General features: G+C 45.2%; 1 protein-coding gene across 2 annotated transcripts in view; it reads right to left on the bottom strand.

Moving 5' to 3' along the window:
• ADCY9 (adenylate cyclase 9) overlaps positions 1-20,193 on the bottom strand; it is an 85,843-nt gene that overhangs the window by 35,852 nt on the left and 29,798 nt on the right. For both annotated transcript variants that reach the window (XM_017808802.1, XM_017808803.1), the window contains exon 2: positions 2,774-2,946. In XM_017808802.1, coding sequence (XP_017664291.1) covers positions 2,774-2,946 — 173 coding nt within the window. The remainder of the gene's footprint in view (positions 1-2,773; positions 2,947-20,193) is intronic.

Genomic DNA, 20,193 nt, shown 5'->3' with positions numbered 1-20,193 from the left:
TTCTTTTGCAAATTATTATCTCCAGACCCTACCAGTGAGCTGCAGGCTTTAAAAAAAACCAGCACACAAACCCCCAAAGAAACCCACTCCTTTTCAAAAATTGTGCATGATCTGTGATTAAACTGCAGTCGTTCTTCGTGGACGTTTTTTGATACACATATTTATTTAAACTGAAAGAGGGTAAATTGAGATTAGATATTGGGAAGAAGATTTTTACAACAGGAGTGGTAAAACACTGGCACAGGTTCCCCAGAGAAGCTGTGGCTGCCCCAGCCCTGGAAGTGTCCAAGGCCAGGTTGGACAGGGCTTGGAGCAACCTGGGCTAGGGGAAGGTGTCCCTGCCCATGGCAGGGGTGGAATGAGATGAGTTTTAAGGTCCTTCCAACCCAAACCATTCCAAGACTCTGTGACTGTAACAGCAGAGAGAAGGCTGGTGCACCTCCACCCTTGTGCTGTGGAGCCTGGAATATCTGTACCTGGCCATGCTGTGAGAGGCAAAGACACTCTGCTCTCCTGTGCTGCAACTACAGCCTCAGAACACATTTTTAAGCCCTCACAGGATTGCTCCACCACTCCATGGCATCCACCATACAGATGCTTATCAGATCACAGGGAATTCACAGAATTCAGAGCACAGAATTCACTCCAGCCTCAGTGAACTGTGAGGCTGCTCAAGGAATCCCTGGCCAGACGAGCAGGGCTCAGGGTGATGAGTAAAACCAGGCACCCATAAAGACAAACTCTCTGCAGTAGCTGTGGCACAACAGGGTATCCAAGGCAGCTGAAAGCGAGCTGGCACTTGTCCAAGATGCTCCTCTTAGCAGCTTCTTTTAGCTTCTCCTTCCCTCACTCAGATAGTCACGCTGGCACTTCTGCACTGCACAGACCATCACTCAGCACTTAAACACTTCAAGAGCCAGGAGCTGCACTTGGATGATCCTTGTGGGCCCCTTCCAACTGAGGATACTCTAAACAGCCATTAACACCAAGCAACAGCCCCAGAGCAGAAAATCAGGCAGCAAACAAAGCATGGTGGGGCACATATGTGCTCCACATCACGTATCAGCTGCTCAGGGACAGGGGTGCAGCTGTACCTGCAAACACAGAGCTGATCCTTAAAAACACATTTCATTTTGGACCTGGATCATTTTAACAAGTGCCACTGTGAGTTTGTATTAACAACCTTGGTCAGTCCTGTACTTTGCTGTTGTTTCAGGGTCCTCAGTCACAGCCTCCTCTGCTGCCTGACATTCCCAAGGCATCCTCACTGTCTCTCAGAACAGCACCCTCAGCTTCACTGCTTTGTTTCATCCCTTCTCTTCCCCTTCTGCTCCAGAGAGACAGCTCAGCAATGCTGCTCCAACTGGCACATTCTTCCTTCACTGCTTGAAATGAAGGAGTTTCCACCCTCACTGTCACACCTGGGCTCGTGCACGGTCACGCACTGGGCAGTGCTCACAGGTTCATTTGGACAGCTCCCCGCCCACTCTAAGATGTATTTTCCTGCCTTATTTGCTGGTGCTTTCGCTGAAAGGTAAGAAGGAGACGGAAAGCTGGTGCCTGGAGGGTGCCAAATATATTCTTTCTTACACAGGAGAAGGAATAGAAACGTATCACCAGCAACTTGGATGCTGTCAAACCACAGACAGTGCATATTTTGTAGAGGGATAAAGTTGGCTACAGCTGCCTTCTGCAGTTAAACAGGCCTGGCTTGCTCTCTAAGGAGCTCACTTGACTTTGGACAGTGCAGCTGATCTGACTTGTAATGCAGTGCCCTTACTGCAAAACATAAACCCACGTGCAGAGGCAGGGTAAAGGGGCCCTACTCATGCTCTCCTAATCCAGACAACAAACAAACAAGGAGTAAAAATGGAGTAGCACAAAAATCATCCCCACGTGAACTCCACCAGCTCAATCTCAAACTTGTGTTGAAGGGATCCAGTCAGGACTGAACACACTGAAGTCTAAGGACAGGGACCCTGGTTCTGACATCTGTGCCCAGCTCAGGCAGCCCAGGATAAGGAATTCTTAGCACGAGTGAAAAGAGAGAATGGACATCTGTTGTTTGGGAAATCTGTTCTGAGCTGAAGGATGGAGAGTAACAGCAAAGCTCTGAAGCAATACACATTGTTTCACAGATTTCCTTGTCAAGAGATCTTGGGAGAGGTGTGAACATAACAAAGTGTCATCATTCCTCAGAGCTGAATCCATACAAATCCTTGCCCTCAGCTCTAGACACAGGTTTCTAGAGCAAACAGATATAACAATGTCACAGTCCCTCAGAGCGTTTTCTCCCACCACACAAGCAATCCCGTTATCTTTCTGCAGGGATGTCTGTTAAATACCCATAAAAAGGCTCACAGGTACACAACCTGCATGACAGAGGAATGGCAGGAGCAGCAAAAGCAGAAAATCACAAAAGTTACAGTAGCTGCATAAATCACGTTCTTTTTCCCCCGCATAAAATCCAGACCATGGAAAAAGCAGCACTGACCTCTCAGTCCTGAAATATAAAAGGAAATACTTCTTTGAAACCACCTTTAAAAAGTGCTCACCTTACTTCAGGGATTGCCTGTCATTTGGTGAGTGGAATTTTTACTTGGTAATTTTTTTCCTCCCTCAAACCATGTTTTGTCACTCCATGTATATAAACAAATACATACATACACACATATGTATGTAAAGCAGTGCATAAACAAGCCTGTAAGGTTTCCCCATCCCTGGTTTGCCTGGTTTGAGGTCTGTGCTGCTGGTCTTTGAGATCAGAACTCACCTTTGGTTTCTCCACCTGTTTGAGAGGCTCAGTGGAGTCTCTGGAGTTCTCAGCTGAGGATGCTCCCTGTGTCCTGGCTCCCTCTGTGGACTCCAAGCCAGGAAGCAATGCCTGTGAGCAGCTGCAGTGGGGCTCCCTCACCTTCTGACCTGAGATCAGATAGGTCTTCAAACCTGCAGAAAATAGAAATGAACAGTCAGAGCTGCAGAAAGACAAAGACAACACTCCTTTGGGCTTCTCAGATATGAAATACAGTGACTCCCAAAGCACTGCCAAGGCTCGGGAATACAGCACACAGGAAAAGGCTGGGAAGAACAACCAGAAATATGAAAAGACGTTGTGTGTGAAGTGGTGGCATGTAGGGTTACCCAAACCTGCTGCCCAGGCACAAGGGACGACTCAAACACACAGCAACAGCCAGGACCGAAATGTACTTTCTTTATTCCATTTTCACTCATCTGCTTCTGAAAAACACAGCTAAGACCTTATGTATTCGCTTCCAAGTTGTAATTTGAGCTCTCACATTAACCCTTTACTTGTGGAAAGGATCTGCAGCCTGGTTTTCACTGATATCTGTATTAATATTCTCCTTCTGAAAACCAGCATGCATTGCTCCACTTGCCAGGGAGTTGTCGTGAGCATCACTTGGTGCTGGTAGCACACTGAGAAAGGAAATGGCATTTAAGTGCTAGAAATTCTGATGGGTTTTCAGAGTTAGTGCAGACTTCACATTTTTAAAGAACAAAATCAATCTCCCTCTCTCGCACGTACACCCACACACGCCCTCTGCAACTGGTGTATGAATTGAAGCATAATTGGGAAGCAGATCCAATATTAAAGGCCAGGCTGGTAAATAGCAGGTTGTATCAAGCTGAGCTGTATCAAAAACCTGTTCAAAAAATGAAAGCTTGGGATTTTGTTTAGCATATCACTTCTTCTACTTCCTTGAACTTTGCCTTGTGATGTTCTGGATTATTTCTAGACACAAAGACTAAGAAGGAGCTGTTAATCACTGCTTTCTGAATTCAGAGGAGTTCATTTTATTGCCACTGGATGGGCAATCTCCTGCTCAGCGCTGAAAGGCAGCGACGTGCCCTGAAAAGCGTGGAGGTCACCAGCGTGCAGAAGGGGAAAGCGCTCGTTCTTCTGCGCTGCCAGATCCCAGTGTCCCTCGGGATGCTGCCCCTGGCTCATGGGATGGCTGCTGGCTCCCATGTGGGTCAGCTCTGTGTCCCCTCCCTGCCCTGACACCTGTCACCCAGTTACAGCCAGAGCCGACTGTCACACCATCGACTGCACTCGACTGCCTCTGTCCACGGGGTGAACGCTGGAAATAAATATGTCCAGTTGCAGCCTGTGGAAGAGGGCAGGTTTCTGCTCTGGGTGATAAGGTCACTCACTCTCTCATAACCTTCTTCACAGATGAAAAATCATATTCTATAAACCTCGGGTTAGCTCTGTAATACACAACACCGACCATTCTTCGGCCGTAACCTTTCCAATAAATGTAAGCCAGGCACACCGACAGCAATTTTGCAGTTTCTCCGTCTATTCCAGTCATATCTCCCAACTCCTGAGCACTCCAACCACCACAGAAACCCACAGCCACATCCACCATGTCCCCCTCAGGCTCCAGAGCTGAGGGGAAAGCCCTGGTGCTCCCACACAGTGCTCAGAACTCCACCTCACTCGCTCTGTCTTTGAGATGCTGCCCCACAGCCAATCTTCATTTTTAAATCATTTATTGTAGTGCTTGGATTTTATTTGGCAGTGCTGCTTAATAAAATCCTGAGCTGCTGCTGGCTTCCAGATGTCAGGCCCTGTCCTTCAAACTTCCATCGATGGGGGCTGTCGAGTGAGGAATTCACCACAATCAGCTTACAATTGTATGTTTAGTGTGGCAAAAGCTGAAGCAATAACTTACTACTTCTATTTTTAAAAGCTACCTTAAAGCAACAGGATTACTTCTCTACTCCTATTACTCCTCCTTTTTTTTTTTCCTAAACAAACATCTTTTCTTTGTTTATTGTATTTTTGAAAAGGCACTTTTTATGTCTTACCGTGCTGTGCAGCAGAATTATTTTGTCAATCTGCTGCATGCAGTAAAATTACCTCCAGGTTGAGCTCCACACCGAGGAAAAAGGGAAAAGGCCACAGTAAACCAGACATTAAAAATGGGTTTGGGAAAGCAGAATCCACCACCTTGTCCTCTCCTTCCCTGGCAAACACACCAGCCCACGGCCACATTGACAGCACCCACTCTGCCCCCCAGGCTTTGAAGTCGGCCGAAAGGGTTGGGTTTGGCAGCAAGGACTCTAAAAATCTCTTTATTCCTTTCTCATGCTCCCCAGCCCCATCACATCCCTGCATAAGGAGTGATACTCAAAAGGGGTCATTTGAAATGGGACAGAGAAAAGCCAATATCCTGCAGAATCACAGCACAGGTTTTGTGTGGAGCCAACAGGAGAGCAAAGAAGGAAAAAAAAGGTTATTTTTTCAAAGTTTTGGAAAATGAAGAGGTGTAAAAACCTTTCAACTTTACCAACGTGGCCTATCTAATGCTTTGTTTGTTATTAAATCCTTATGATAGGAGAATTAAATTTGCTTCAGTATTCCTTGGGACTCTGTGACACTTCACAAAGCAACTCCTACGCTGAGTCGGAAATATTCCGGTATAAAAAAGAGTCATTAATGGAGGAGAGCTGTAATGGGGTAAACCAAGATGTATTATTTGGGAAGAGTATTCTTCCTCCTTCTACACACCCCAGGGAATTAGTACAACCAACACTGACATTTTCCACACAAGTGGTGTATGGAGTATGGAAAAACATCCACAGCACCGTGCTGCACGTTTACATCAGTGAAGTCATGTGACAATACCAAAGGAATAAGCAGAGGAGCTGATATTTTATTTGAAAGTGCAACTTTCGGTGCGTGTTGCTGTGCAACCAAGTAACTCAAGACAGGGCAAGGAAGAAAATGCTATGAGGTGCTTGGAGTGTTATTTCCAAAGGCCAAGCTCAACCTTTTACTCCCCTATATTTATTCAAAATAAATGCTGAAACACAACCTCGAAGTGGCTGATAGCAAATCTGTACTCTGGCAGGCTTTATCCTCAAATTCTGCTTTTTCCAGAGGTGGCTCTTGGAAGCAAAGACAGGGAATGAGCTACAGCAACCCACCCCCCAACAAACTCATTTAATGCAGACAGCATTTTCTGCCCTGGAGGAAAAATGAGCCACATCACGAATCTCTGAGAAACACAAGCCATTTCCTTCACTGGACTGCCAGGTCTGAAAACCTCCAAGTGTTACAAAGACTAACAGCTCCTGCACACTGAGCCAAAACACTTATTTCTTTAATTCAACTGCTCTGAATATTGACATGGCAGCATTCGTAAAGGATATTTTTGACAGAATAACAACAGGTGAGATGTCCACTGTGGGTTTATTAGTCCTGAATTTTAAAAGAAACAGTAAATTTCTGTACTTGGCTCCTTTGCTCAGTTTGCTTTTCTTTTATCAGGCAGTTCTCTGAACTTAAAAAAAACAGAGAACCATCCCAACCACTAAAAAATACTCCTAACAACGACACAAAAATCCTATGCAGGCACTCACACGGATTATTTTCTGCATGCACAAAAATAAACAAGAGCATAAATAAGGCCGTGTGCAAACATGCCAGGCGGAATTCCAGCAGGTTTTGGTGGTGTGAGAAAAGCTGGTGGCTGCAGAGCACAGGCAGAGGATGGGGCTCCCTCCTGCCCATCCCTGGGAACACTGGGATGGGCCACAGGAGTGACTCCACCATCCCTGGCTGCAGCAGGAAAACCCTCTCAGGGAATTAGTGGGAAGGAACGGGGAAAAGGAGAGAAGAGATGTCCTGGTCCTTCAAGTCCCTAATTCAGGCATTTACACCTTCCTTTCAGCTCATTTATCCTCAGACTTCGGGTCAGGAGTTGCTGTTATGCCAATCTAATCCCATTTTTACGTCCCTCCCTGCAGCTGTTAAAGATGGCATGTCTGCTCCTACAGGGGAGGGGGGATTAACTCAAATACTGATAAGCAATTCCTTGGCAAAATAACATTCGAGTTTCAATTTTTGATGTTTCACCTGTCTGGAACTGAAACTTTTTATCCCTCTGTTGACAGCAGACAGCAAAATTCCCTTCTCTCTGGCAAACATATTGATGCTTCTCACGTCTCTATCTAATGAAAGTCAAATGCTTTTGAAACCCTCTTCAGCACCAATTCAAAAAGACACCAAAAAAATGGCAATATTTCAGTTGTGGCCTTACTGACTCATTTAATAAAAATATAATCCCACTTTTGTTATATATCCCTGTTCCTCCCTCCATGGATCACTTCACCTGTTTAGTTGCAGTATGTGCAGTTTAACCAACAGGTGAGCTTCCTTTTCTCATTCCATGCTTTCCAGTACCATCCCTCTGTGCTGGGACACAGCAATATTCCTTACCCTGATGTAACAAAATCCAAACTGTATTGATTACACTCCCTTTGTAATAATGCTGTTCCTTCTCTATTTATCTTCCCATCATTTCCCTTAGAGTCCCCATGGTTTAGCCATTTAATCACATTTCTCCCCATAATTAAATTTACAGAACTACCTGAGCTCTATTTTCACCCCCCTCTCCTTCTGCAGTATCTCACCTCACAAAGCTGGAATTTCCAAGAAAACTGCCTCCCTGTGAGAACCCCAGTGCCTGTCACTGCCAGGGCAGGGCAAAAGTCCCTTCCCAGCTAGAAAGTGGTTTAATCTCCTGCTGCAGTCTGTGATGGACATTGTTAACTCTTCACTTTCAATAATTTAATATCTCATTTTATATGACTGATACAAGCAGCCAGCAAGGTCATAACAAGGGCTCTGCAGTTCAGGACTGGCTTGAGCTCCTTCCTGCACTGATGGGTAACTCACTCCTGGGTTGTGCTCCTCTGCAACCCATCAGCTCTTGCTTTCTCTTTTTAGAAAGACAGGAGGAAGTTTTCTCCATGCCTTTTAAAGACACCCTCTCTGCACTTTGCCAAAAATCTGGGAGTGCAAGTATTGATATTCAGGCACTGCCACTCCAGGGAAAGGAAACAGACACCTACAGTGAGGTTTCCTCACACAATGAAAGATGCTGCCACACCATTTCATCAGACTCTGACCTGCTCTGTAAACTAAATTTTGAACTGTGATTTCTGGAATGTAACGTGACAGTCAAATAATAATTAAAAAAAAAATACCAAAAAACCCCCCCAACCAAACCAAAAAACCCCCCCGAAATGTATTTACCTCTAATTGCAGTCTCTTTTTGGCTTCTCTCTAACTTTCCTGTGTTGGTTTTCTTTTTTTTATCTGGCCAAATCTTAAATGATTTTTCAAGCACTAACCTAGTCTAATGTTCATGCAATAAATAATATAGGGAATACCCTCAGCCCAGGAGATTTAGTATCCTTTGGGTCCAAGGTGCTGCTGAATCTAAAGATGATTTTCAGTAGAAAATACTCTCTCCTATTTTTAACATTCAACAGTTGCCAAATCTGTATTTATGGGGACTATTTTCTCACTTTATTAGACTCACTCTTGTACAGGGAATTCACACAAACCTCTTCCTCCTCCCCAGCACAGCTCTCTCACCTACTGAGTTGGGAGATGGGATTTCACACCACAAAACCCCTCTGAACTCACAGGAGCTCAGCCCAGCCACTGACCCTTCACAGCAACTCTGGTGTGTCCTGCTGACATCCACAACTGCTCAGTCATAAAATCATGGAATGGTTTGGGTGGGAAGGGACCTTAAAGCTCATCTTGTTCCACCCCCTGCCATGGGCAGGGACACCTTCCACTAGCCCAGGTTGCTCCAAGCCCCGTCCAACCTGGCCTTGGACACTTCCAGGGATGGGGCAGCCACAGCTTCTCTGGGCAACCTGTGCCAGGGCCCCGTGCAGGGAAGGATTCCTTCCCAATATCCCATCTAACCCTGCCCTCGGGCAGTGGGAAGCCATTCCCCCTGGTCCTGTCCCTCCAGGCCCTTGTCCAAACCCCTCTCCAGCTCTTCTGGAGCCCCTTTAGGCACTGGAAGGTGCATAATACAGGTCATAATACACAATAGACATCAACTGAAGCATCTTCAAAAGTGGTACCCAGCGCCCAAGCTGAAGGTGGTGCCAAGACATGTGCAACTGTAAATGTAAATAAGGGTCGCTATTTATATAAAAATGTTCTCTCCCCTCTTCTGCAACCTTTATTTGTCAAAAGACTGTTACACCAAAAATAACTTCACAAAGCTTTTCCCCTTAAAGCCTCAATTAATTTTGCGATTAAAGAACTTGTGGAAGCAGAAATGAAGAGAGAAGCAAGAGCTCAGAGAAATGCCACCTGGGCAACAAGACTGGTCAATACAAACCAGGGGCTGTGACAGCCCTGCAAAACACTTTCCAATCACTGAACTGTCCCAGCTGTGAGAGCAGAGACACTGCCCTGGTACTGACTCCTCACCACAGCCCCAAGAAGTCGCTCTGACTTTGCAGCTCAACTTTAAGTTCTGGCTTTCACAGGTAAAGGCCTGCAGGTATGGTTTTAATTTGAAGGAAGCAAGTGCATTGTAATTAGACTGTCTGGAGAGAAAGCATGTCAACAATTGGGGGAAAAAAATATTTATCAACTTGTGCTTGAAGCTCTGCAGCAGCCCAGCACTCGTGGGACTGTGCAGTGCACAGGCCATGCCCAGAGGCCACTCCCAGGGTAAGTGCTTGCAGCACCTTCCTCCCCAGCAGGGGCCTGGGCAGATGATCAAACACCTTGGCCATGCTGAACAGAGAGGGCAGAGCTTCCATGAGATGCTCCAAGAGGGGAAACTCTCCCAACCCCAGCTGCCAGCTGTGCCCAACGGGCTGTGCCAGGCGGAGTTTATCCGATTTCCTGATGGAACTACCAGCAGCTGTGGTTAAACACCACTGGGCACAGCAACCAAACCAGGCTGGTCTCCCTCACTCCTCAGGAAAGCTCGTGGAGAAAGGAAGGAGTACTGAACTGGGTATCTTGTCCCTACTCCAGCTGCAAGGCTGTCAGAGCTCCCACCCCACGTACCCACAGGGTGCTGCTTTTCCTGCTTCTGACCACAAACCCACAGGTCCCTCATTTTTACTTTTCTAGACCTTCACCTTTTTCACCACTTTCCCAGTTAAGTTAAACAGTTTTTTCTCTGAGAGGATTAGAAAACGTTTCCATGATTAGGCAGCAAATACACATTTACTTCATTCTTTTAGAAAACGTCCCCAGCTGGTGTTGTTCAGCCTGGAGAAAAGGAGGCTCAGGGGGGACCTTCTCGCTCTCTGCAACTCCCTGACAGGAGGGGGGAGCCAGGTGGGGGTCGGGCTCTGCTCCCAGGGAACAAGGCACAGGAGGAGAGGAAACAGCCTCAAGTTGTGCCAGCAGAGGTTTAAGTTGGACATCAGGAAGAATTTCTTCACGGAAAGGGTTGTCAGGCACTGGAAGGGGCTGTCCAGGAAGGTGTGTTGGAGCCACCATCCCCGGAGGTGTTCAAGAAACAACTGGACATGGCACGTAGTGTCTTCTTGACAAGGCGGTGATCGGTCACAGGTTGGACTCAATGATCTTGGAGGGCTTTTCCAACCTTAATGATTCTGTGATTCTGTGACTCGCTTCTCTTTCAGGCACAGCTCTCCTCTCATCAACCTTCCTCCAGGTACGAGGAGAGCCCCACATCCCACACCCCCATCTCATCTCCAAACCCAGCAGGACAGGTTGGTGCTGAGAACCACAGGCACAACTGTCCTGCCTTGCACAGTCCCTTCCTCCTGTGCTCCTCACAATTAAAGCAACCTGGTCCCTGCAAGCCAAAGCCAGAAGATTTCTTCACACAAAACTAAGGACGACTTATGTTAATAAACCCAATCCAATGGGTTGATTTATAATCCCAATAAACGCTGACCAATTTCTGCTCTTTCCACGTGGTGGTTTGTGTGTAACATCACACACCACAGAGGTTTACTGAACATTTAAATATTATCAGATACAAACTAAAGACCCTCACATCATCATATCTATCCTTCTTGGAAAACAGTTGTGGAAGCACCAGGAAAGGCAGGCACAACACATCTGACTGCTCTGAACGGCTACGTAGAATAACATGAAAAAGAATTAATGAAGGTTTTTTCTTTAGAGCCCTAAAAATACTCATAAGAGTTGCATGTGAATTCCAGTTTCTTATCTCCAGATACTTCATGGATATAGCTGAAAGCCAGAAGCACATCACTGTCTTTTCCATCAGCAGGCAGTGTGGTGGTCACACTGCAGGACTGAGCAAGAGGACACTGGATGACTTCACAAGAAATAATTTTCCCCAACCTGCAAAGCAATGAAGCAAGTCCCACCCTCTAACCTGTAGAAACCACTTCCAGCTCAGTGCAAATAAAAGCACATAACCCAAAACACCTGGATTCCAACAAAATTCCCAGCCTACCTGGAAAAGCACTTTGAATTAATGGAGCAACATTTCCTGTGGCTAAAATGAGAAAGGGAATTTCTGAGCCAACTTGCTATCTTAGGTCTCTGGAAAGCAGAAACAATGGTAATAAGAAACAGAACTTTATAGACTGGAAAGACAAAAGAAACTACAAAAAAACAAACCCCTAAACCTATCCTCATAATCTCCAAAGAGCCAGAGAAACCAGAGGCATCTTCTGAATTATGGAAAACCGCTGTTTTCCTTATGCCTCTTTTGTTTAGCAAAATACTTCCTTTTGATCAGCTAAGAGACATCAGCAGGTTTGGAAAATGCTGATCAACAACACATGTGTAATTTTGGTATTCAGCATCTGCCAGTTTTAAGTGGGGAATCCTAGACCCAAACCCACAATTTACATTTATGGCTAAACTGCAGAAACGAAGTTGCAGCCTGGCGGCCCATCCTCCTTCAGTCTCTTTTATCTTCTTCTCAACCTGGGTGAGATAAAATAACCCAACCAAACAAAAAACTCGGGGGAAAAAAGGCCTGGGCAAATCCAGCACAGACATGCAGCTCAAACACATGGGTCCAGCTGCCACTGCTGGCTCAGGAATATATTTACATTTTAAATTTATATTTTTAAACTCTGCTGGCAAATGAAAGATGGGCTGAGGAGCGAGACTGATCCTCACCCTGGGGTTTACAACTGCCCGTGTTCACGTTCTGCTCCACCTGTGCCACGGACCGTGGCCTGAGAGCAAACAGCAGATGAGCCTGTTCTCCGCAACCACTCTGGGTTTTGAACACATTTTTTTACCTCAATACAACCCACAGCTTGACACCTTAACAGGAAAGAAAAGCAGGTTTGAGGAAAGGTGAGTCTGGGACTTTGCAGTCCTGCCAGGGGTAAGAGTGTGCTCTGCAAGGGAAGCTTGAAGTCCTGCAAATTTAGCGGCGTGCTGCAGAGGAAAGGTTCTCTCTATCCTAAGGGTTCCTCCCAAAACCTAAGAGGTATATGATGTGCCTACATTTAAAGCTAAAAAGAGGGCCTCATTTGGGATTAACTGGTAAAGATACTGTCTGGCTTTTCCTGACACTGATCGACCCTCCTGTAAACCCTCGAAGTCTTGGTCATGAAAATGAATTCCATGATGCAATCACATGCCTGAAAAGGCATTTGCTCTTCTTATTATTGACATTATTTTTCACATTTATTGACCATCCCTTTGCAATCTGTGTTAATTTTAACACCTGGAAAGGAATAGGTGTGATGAGAGAAAATGAAATGTTTGAACAATGCAGCTGCCCAAACAAGAGCGACCCAAGCCCACGGGGACACGGTGCTTGCAGGGGGTTCCAACTGCTTCAAAAACTACGATATTCCAACCACAGAATACCTTTTCTGAAAATACACTTAAAGAATAATGAACTAGAAGTTGAATTTAACTATGAATACAGCCCGTTTAGAAACTCAGCATTTGCTTCACTGCTGGACTGGGAACAAGGGGCCAGCGCTGAAGAAACTGCAGAGGTGGAGAAGCAGAAGGATGGAGCAGCAGGGATGGAAACCAAGAGCCTCAGTCCAGCACTGCCCAGCCTGCTGGGGCACCTACTGCAAACTGGGAGCTGTGGGATGGAGAGGTCCAGGCTGTGGGCGTGGCTGCAGTGATGCAAAGCAGATGTAAATGTGTTTGAGATATGTTTTGGCAGGCTGGGGGCTCTGCTCTTCGAGAAAAATGATAAGGTCACAGCACTGCAAAGTCTTTTGAAGACATTAAAGAGAGTCTTTTTCTTCCACTTTCGTGTTCAGGATGCAAATGTGGGTTCGGAGTTTTCCTAGGGAAGGTACCTCAGAGTCCAAAACCAGACAGCCAAGGCCATAACCAACCCGAACTCCTCCGCTCGAACAAACGCAGGGCCACGGCTCAGCCCCTGGAGCTCCTCCATCACACACATCCCTGACGTGCATCCCTGCCTGTACCCTGAATTCCTGCTGCACGGCAACAGCACGGAGTCAGCGGGACGACAGAGGAAGCCTTTGGGAATAGCTTCCTGTACAGCCTCTTCAATCCAAGCTCTCGGGCAGGATCTGGCTACGCTTCCCTGGTGAATTTGCATATGTGGGAAGTTCTGACATTCCACATCGCTCCAAGAGCGCAGCAATCCTTTGGGGATATGTAGAATATACTTCCAAAACTTCCCTTTATTACAAACCAAAAAGTGCTTCCAACTTAAAGCTACATTTTAGTGTGGGAGGGAACCGAGATCTGAAAACTGGACGGGGGATATCTCTAAGGCAAGGACTTCAAACAAGCTGTTCAAACAGCAGCGTTATAAACCAGAGATCTATGGACAGATAAGGATTTCTCAAGAATAATTCCACTGCTGTAGATGGGACAATTATACAAAGCCACAAACATTCCAGAAAGACATCATATATATTCCATTTTCTGCCCACATAGGGCTGGCACACCTCAGGAACTGCAGATGGCCGTGCCAGCCTCTACTACATGCAGCTGGAATTAAAAAGTTAAAGACAGAGAGACTCCAAGTCTGCAAGTTTTCTCAGCTCCAGGCTCTCAGGAATGGGAATTTATTCATTGTAAACTAAAAAGGCGAGGCCAGGGTGAAAGCAGTTAGAAGTTTATTAGAAATCCCACCCAGCAAAATTCCACTCAGGACCAGAAGATGCCACCTATCTTTTTGATTGATACTTTGGAATTGATGAATAACAAGCATGCAGGATGGAGAAGAGGATTCCAATAAAAAACAATAGTCTGATGCAACTGGAGCCTGCTTGGCCCTTGCTAACATGTGGCTCTCTGGACTAACACTTCTTAATAGGAACCAGACCCAATTTAAACAAGACTTTAGGAGCTGATTTTGTTATACCAGTGCAATCTCTGTGTGTTGACAGGACTACAATCAGGCAAATTCTTTCCCTCTTGCATAATGCAGGTAGCTGGATGTGACATGCTAACTCAGCATTTTGTTTAAACCAGGGCAATCCCACGAGCTGACACTGCCCTTGCTCTCAGCTGAGACTGCACCACACTCTAAGGACTCACAGCAAAGTAAACCCAAATCACTTAAAAACCACGTGCAAAGCTGGTGGGCTCTGCATGTGAAACTTTTTTGGGTTGGTCACTGCTAAAAATGCAAAGTCCAGAGTTTAGAAGGTAAAATAAAAACCAAGTGTCATCCTGTCATCAGTAGTTTTTTGATTTTTTTTTCCCAAGCAACTGAAGAAATAATATTGAAAACACACAGCAAGCACCCACAGTTTAACTTATGTCAGAAATATATAATCTCAGGCATCTCTGGGACCACATATAAGGAAAGTGTAATTCATATGTTTCCAGATACCCATCACATACTAGTCAGAACAACCCTCCTCGTGTAACCTTTCCTCAGTATTGGCTACCCACAGGTGTCACTTGTCACCTCTTCCCATGACAAAAAGCCACAACAAAATAAAAGCAATGATGTGAGGAGGCAGGGCAGGGCTTTAGGGAGTGCACAGCCCTGGTGCTGCTGTTCTGCTTCACTACAAACTCTGGCCAGCTCTGCTCCACACACTAGGGCATCTTCATAAAGATGAGCCTCACACTCTCCAAGTAACCTGAAATACTTACCTGAAAAGAATGAGACAGAAATGTTCTCCAGGCAATGGGAATCGTTCTATGGTTCTATGAAATAGTATTTCTGACTGTTCCTAGGGGAATGTTTTATGAAATTTTACAGAAGTACATTCGGTGTTGTTACTTTGAATAACACCTCTTAAACTTGATTAAACTAACTCATACTCGGAGAACATAAAGGATTTGTCCTTAGGGGACCAAATTCAAAGAAATAAATCTACATATTGTAGACAATTCCCACACTAAAAATAAGAGGATATTAGGTTTTTAAAGTTACATCTCTGTATCAAAGTAAAGAAAAAGATCATCTGGGATCCCCAGCACAGGAAGGACATGGACCTGCTGGAGTGAGTCCAGAGGAGGTCACCAAGATCAGAGGGATGGAGCAGCTCTGCTAGAAGGAAAGGCTGAGAGAGTCAGGATTGTTCAGCCTGGAGAAGAGAAGACTTCAGGAAGACCTATTTGTCAGCCCAGGACCTGAAAGGGCTGACAAGAAACATGGAGAGAGACTATTTACAAGGCCCTGGAGTGACAGGACCAGGGGAATGGCTTCCCACTGACACAGGGCAGGGTTGGATGGGATATTGGGAAGAAATTCTCCCCTGTGAGGGTGGGGAGGCCCTGGCACAGGTTGCCCAGAGAAGCTGTGGCTGCCCCATCCCTGCAAGTGTCCAAGGCCAGGTTGACCTTGGAGCAATCTGGGCTAGTGGAAGGTGTCCCTGCCCACAGCAGGTTTGGGGAGCAAGATGATCTCTAAGGTCCCAACCTAAACCACTCCATGATTCTATGCACATTTTTTCACCTATCATCAGAGCCTACCAGCACAGTTTGAAGAATTAATGTTTAGATCAAATGCTTGTTAAATACATTTTACTGTTATTAAATCAGTTAATAATGGTATTTTTCCCTCGTCCAAGTTCTGTTGCTCTTTGGTCAGAACTGCCAAGTTACACAGTGAGCAAGCACAGCTTTGACAGAGCCTGCAAGAAATGCTGCTCATCACAGGAGCCAGCATCAAGCCAGCACACTCCAACACATGGGAAACCAGCAATGCCCCCCAGGACAGCTGCAGGAATCATGGGAGCATCAGGATATTTACTCAGATGGGCTACAAGAAAGCAGACAAATAGAGTAATGACACTGCACTGGTGAGTTCAGTGATTTCCCAACTCCCCCAGCCCTGGGCCTTGTGCAATCCCAGCAGGCAGTTGTAATTCCAGGTAAGTTGTTATTCATAACTCACACACCACTTGTTTACATGTGGTTGACAGTTTTAAATGGTTACTAATTCAGAACTGAAAAATAAAGCTAATGCAAATAAAACTGCTGCAGGAGGCACTTCAGAATAGCAACATGTAGCAGTGGTATAAACACGGGCGAGGTGGTGAAGAAGAAATTCCCAAGAGCAGCCATCACCTAAGTATCCATCACCATACAGTTGGATTTTAACTGGCAAACTCCAACACTGAGTATTTGCAGCGTTTCTAGCTCAAAATGAGATTAATTTGAGAGCCCCTGCTGAGAACAGCCACTGGGTGTTGTGTCTCCCCCAAGCAGAGGATCAGCATTTCAGTTTATTTCCCCTCCTTAAGTAAAATACATAAAAAAACAATCCCTCCCCAAAATAGAAAGCATCTGAAAGTCGAAAAAGGAGGTTAAAAAGGAAATATTTCCAGAACTATGTTTATTCACACAGCGAAAACGTTTCTGAAATTCCTTCCATTTCCTCAGTGTACAGCACGGAGACAACCTCCAGTCCTGACACCACACATGAACCGGCCCCTTCCGCTTCACAGAGCAGCCACTTTGGGATCCCTGCTCAGATCCACAACGCCCTTTTACCCAGGACACGGCACTAAACCCACCATGGAGACCAACCAGGTGTTGCTACACCCGGAGCAAAGGACATGGCTGCAGGACAGCACCCGCTGCTCCACGGGAAGGATGCTGAGCTCTCGGCTAGCGAGGGAGATGGGAAAAACATGGCCAAGCCTGGAAGAGTCTTGTCCAACAGCTGATTCGACTTTCAGTTGTTTCCAGCCTGTGATTCTCAGACTCTGGCCTCTAAGTGAGCCAAACCACCCATACCCAGAGGAGTCTGCAAGCCAGAACAGCTTGAAAACCACCACAACAAAGGACTGTACAGTAGTGGAATGTTTTGGGTTGGAAGGGACTTTAAAGCCCATCTCATTCCAATGCCCTGCCACAGGCAGGGACACCTTCCACTACACCAGGTTGCTCCAAGTCCCACCCAACCTGGCCTTGATCTTCCAGGACATCTTCTACTGCCCTCTCCCACTGTATCACTCCAATGGAGTTTGCTGCCTCTCTTATTACTAGAAAACAACAATGATGGGCAAGAAGGGTGATGACACCCCCCACCCCCAACTCCAAGGACAGAAAACAAATTCTCTGTCACACAAGCAGCTGTTGAGGGTCTTCAGCCCATCCCTCAAAGCTCCCAGAATAGAGCAGCCAAGCACCTGGGTCAGGGGACTTCAGAGCCAACACAGGTATCTTGTGCCCAGCCTTAAACCACGTGTGGGTACCTCAGGTAAACCTGTGCTCCTGTGCACTCACTCCAAATGCTTTATCACTGTCCAGTTTAGCAACTTGTACTTCACCAGGTCAAATAACGTGATAGATTATAACATGATTCGTGCCTATAAAATACAGAACATATGTAATGAACTCTTTCAGGTATCCAAATGGTAAAACTACTTGATGAAATGAATATTGAGATTTGTCACTCGCTACTTAATGGATTTGCTTGATCACCATTAGGTCATGTCACTAATGGGAATGACATCAAATAACATACAGTTAAATAAACATTCTCCAAATGCAGCTCCACAGACCTGTTTGAAATGAGTTCATCCCCACACTTCAAGCAGCAAGTCTTTGCCCAGTGCTGATACTCAAACCTAGTTTTAAGAACAAAGCAGAGACTAACACCAAGCTGAGATGTGAGTAGAAATCTTTCAAGTGACATAAACCAGACGTGGGTAAAATCAGCATTTCTGGTTTTCCAAGGTTTGAATATTCCATAAATCATCTATTATTATTCTCCACATTTGGCCCAATCCTGGCAGCTGCTTCATACCAGAGCAAGCCCCCAACAACCAGCTCCTCCATCAGCTCATGGCCCAGATTTGATTTCTCCATCCTCTGCAAAAACATTCTCAGACTTTGTGCTAATAACTAGCTGATTACATTTCAAACCCTCGGGCTAAAAGTTATTACTGGGGAGTACAGGAATGTGTCTGGAATGCAAAAACAACCGGGGTGAAAAATCAGTGGGCTCTGAGCTGGTATAAATAGATAGTTCACTGCGGAAACTCATCTCCTCTCAAAACCCAAAAACAAAGACCCACTATCTCCTCCTGTTAATCTTCCAGAAAACTGACTCAGCCAGCCTCCCAGCTCTTAGGAAAAGGCATCTCATATCTACACAGATACAATATAAATAATGTTTCTGTTGTGTTTGCACCTTAAATAGACGACGACCCTGCGTAACGTGTTAATAAACTCATGTAAGAAACAGTAGTTTCGTGATATGCCAAATACCTCACACCTTCCAAAGAAAAGGGGGAAAAGTTATTCTTAGGGAAGCTTGCTTTATGGTTAAATGATACCAGGTTTATTGACAGAAAGTTTCTGTCATGAAAACTTACTTTGGGTCCAAGCAAATTCCCACATCCCCTCCACCTGGTAGTTCCAGCCGAGTATTAAACCATGAGATCACCAGGAAAGCCTGGTCTCTCTCCCCAGGCTCTGCAAGGGGTGTCACAGCACACAGCAAGAGAGCAGCCCTGCAAGGGGCCTACACAGACAGCCCCAGGGATCTATGGGATCTATGGAAATTAGGGTACCAGTCCCCCCAGTTTGATTTTTGGGGTTTTACCTGCCTAACTTACATCACTTCTCATTTAGATGTGCAGTTGATCACTTTGAGGTGTAAAGGACATGGGGGAGCGAAAAGACTTCAGGTCTCCATAAGAAGATTTTTGTGAAAACTACTTATTTAACTGCAGCCAGACTCTGTAGAAAAAAGCTTTAAAAAACCCCCTAAAACGTGGAAGCACAGAAACAAAAGAAATACCCTCTTCCCCATCAAACTCTAAAAAAAAGGGCTCTTGGCTGTACTTGGCAAAACTGAAAGAAATCAAACCAAGGCTAAATATTTCCCCAACCTCTGTATTTGCATCTGTGCTGCTGTTGCTGTTTCCTGCCATAACTTGGTTAGAATTGGAAGAGGCAACTCCAAGGTCCAATTTCTCTGTACTTCTACTGAATCACTTGCCTAATGAAGTCTTTCATGACTTATTTGAAGATCCAAGCATTCAAAAACAAAATCCCTCAATGGAGGGTGAAGTATTTTGTGGGATTACTCTTTCCCTGAGGTTAGGGATCGAGATTTCTGAGAAACACAATGAATCACAGTGGGTTTAGCTTACTCATCTTAAAAAGTGTGGGTTTTCAATCTGATAACGAGCAATTCTTTTTTTCAAAAGCATTTGAGAAACACCATGAACTTGTTTTTATGAGAAACACAAGATGCTTTTGTTACCCTCACACTTGTATAAACTATTTTATGTAAAGGGAGGATTTCATAACAAACCTTTGACATTTTTTGGTGTCAAAACTGGGATAACCCGTAGGAGCTCTTGCTGCTTTAGAAGCAAGGCAGCTGCACACCTCAGACATGCAGAGGAAGCTTCTAACCAGAAAAATTTACAATGTTGAAATCACTCTTCAATTTGCAATGTCTTCCTTCCAGGAAATTGAAATTAAACACCCAACATAATGAGATTAAAGTCACTGATGCCATGAAATGGTTTTAAGGTAAGTGCAGGACTTACAGGTGAGCTCATAGGTTAGTCAGTAATACATTCCCTGTCACCAGCATCAAAACTTCTGTCACACAAGTCCACATCTCAGTTTTCACATCATTTTTGTGAGCAGTGAGATCTCTGGTCTTTGCAGACGTTTTGCCCTCCCAAATTGTCACCTGACTGCACTTCACTTGCCCTGTTGCTCTTGCATACTCTCCTTCCTTAAACCAGCAATTCACAAATTACAGATGAATTTGATGTCAAAATAAAGAGCACCCTCCCATATGATTAAATCTAGGTGGCTCTGTTAACAAACTTGTTTAATAAAAGTTTAATTTTTACTCTTTTCAACAAGAAATGCATAGTGAAAATAATTTTTCATATAAAGGAAGGCACACCAGTGCTGTGGGTATCACAGAGAAGTGACAGATTTTTCTCCCTTAAAAAGCATCACCTAAGGTTATCTTCAAA

This window comes from Lepidothrix coronata, unplaced genomic scaffold, assembly GCF_001604755.1.
Source record: "Lepidothrix coronata isolate B3197 unplaced genomic scaffold, Lepidothrix_coronata-1.0 Scaffold24, whole genome shotgun sequence".
NCBI lineage: Eukaryota > Metazoa > Chordata > Aves > Passeriformes > Pipridae > Lepidothrix > Lepidothrix coronata.
The sequence above is the reverse complement of the archived record's forward strand: the minus strand, read 5'-3'. Positions and strand labels throughout refer to the sequence as shown.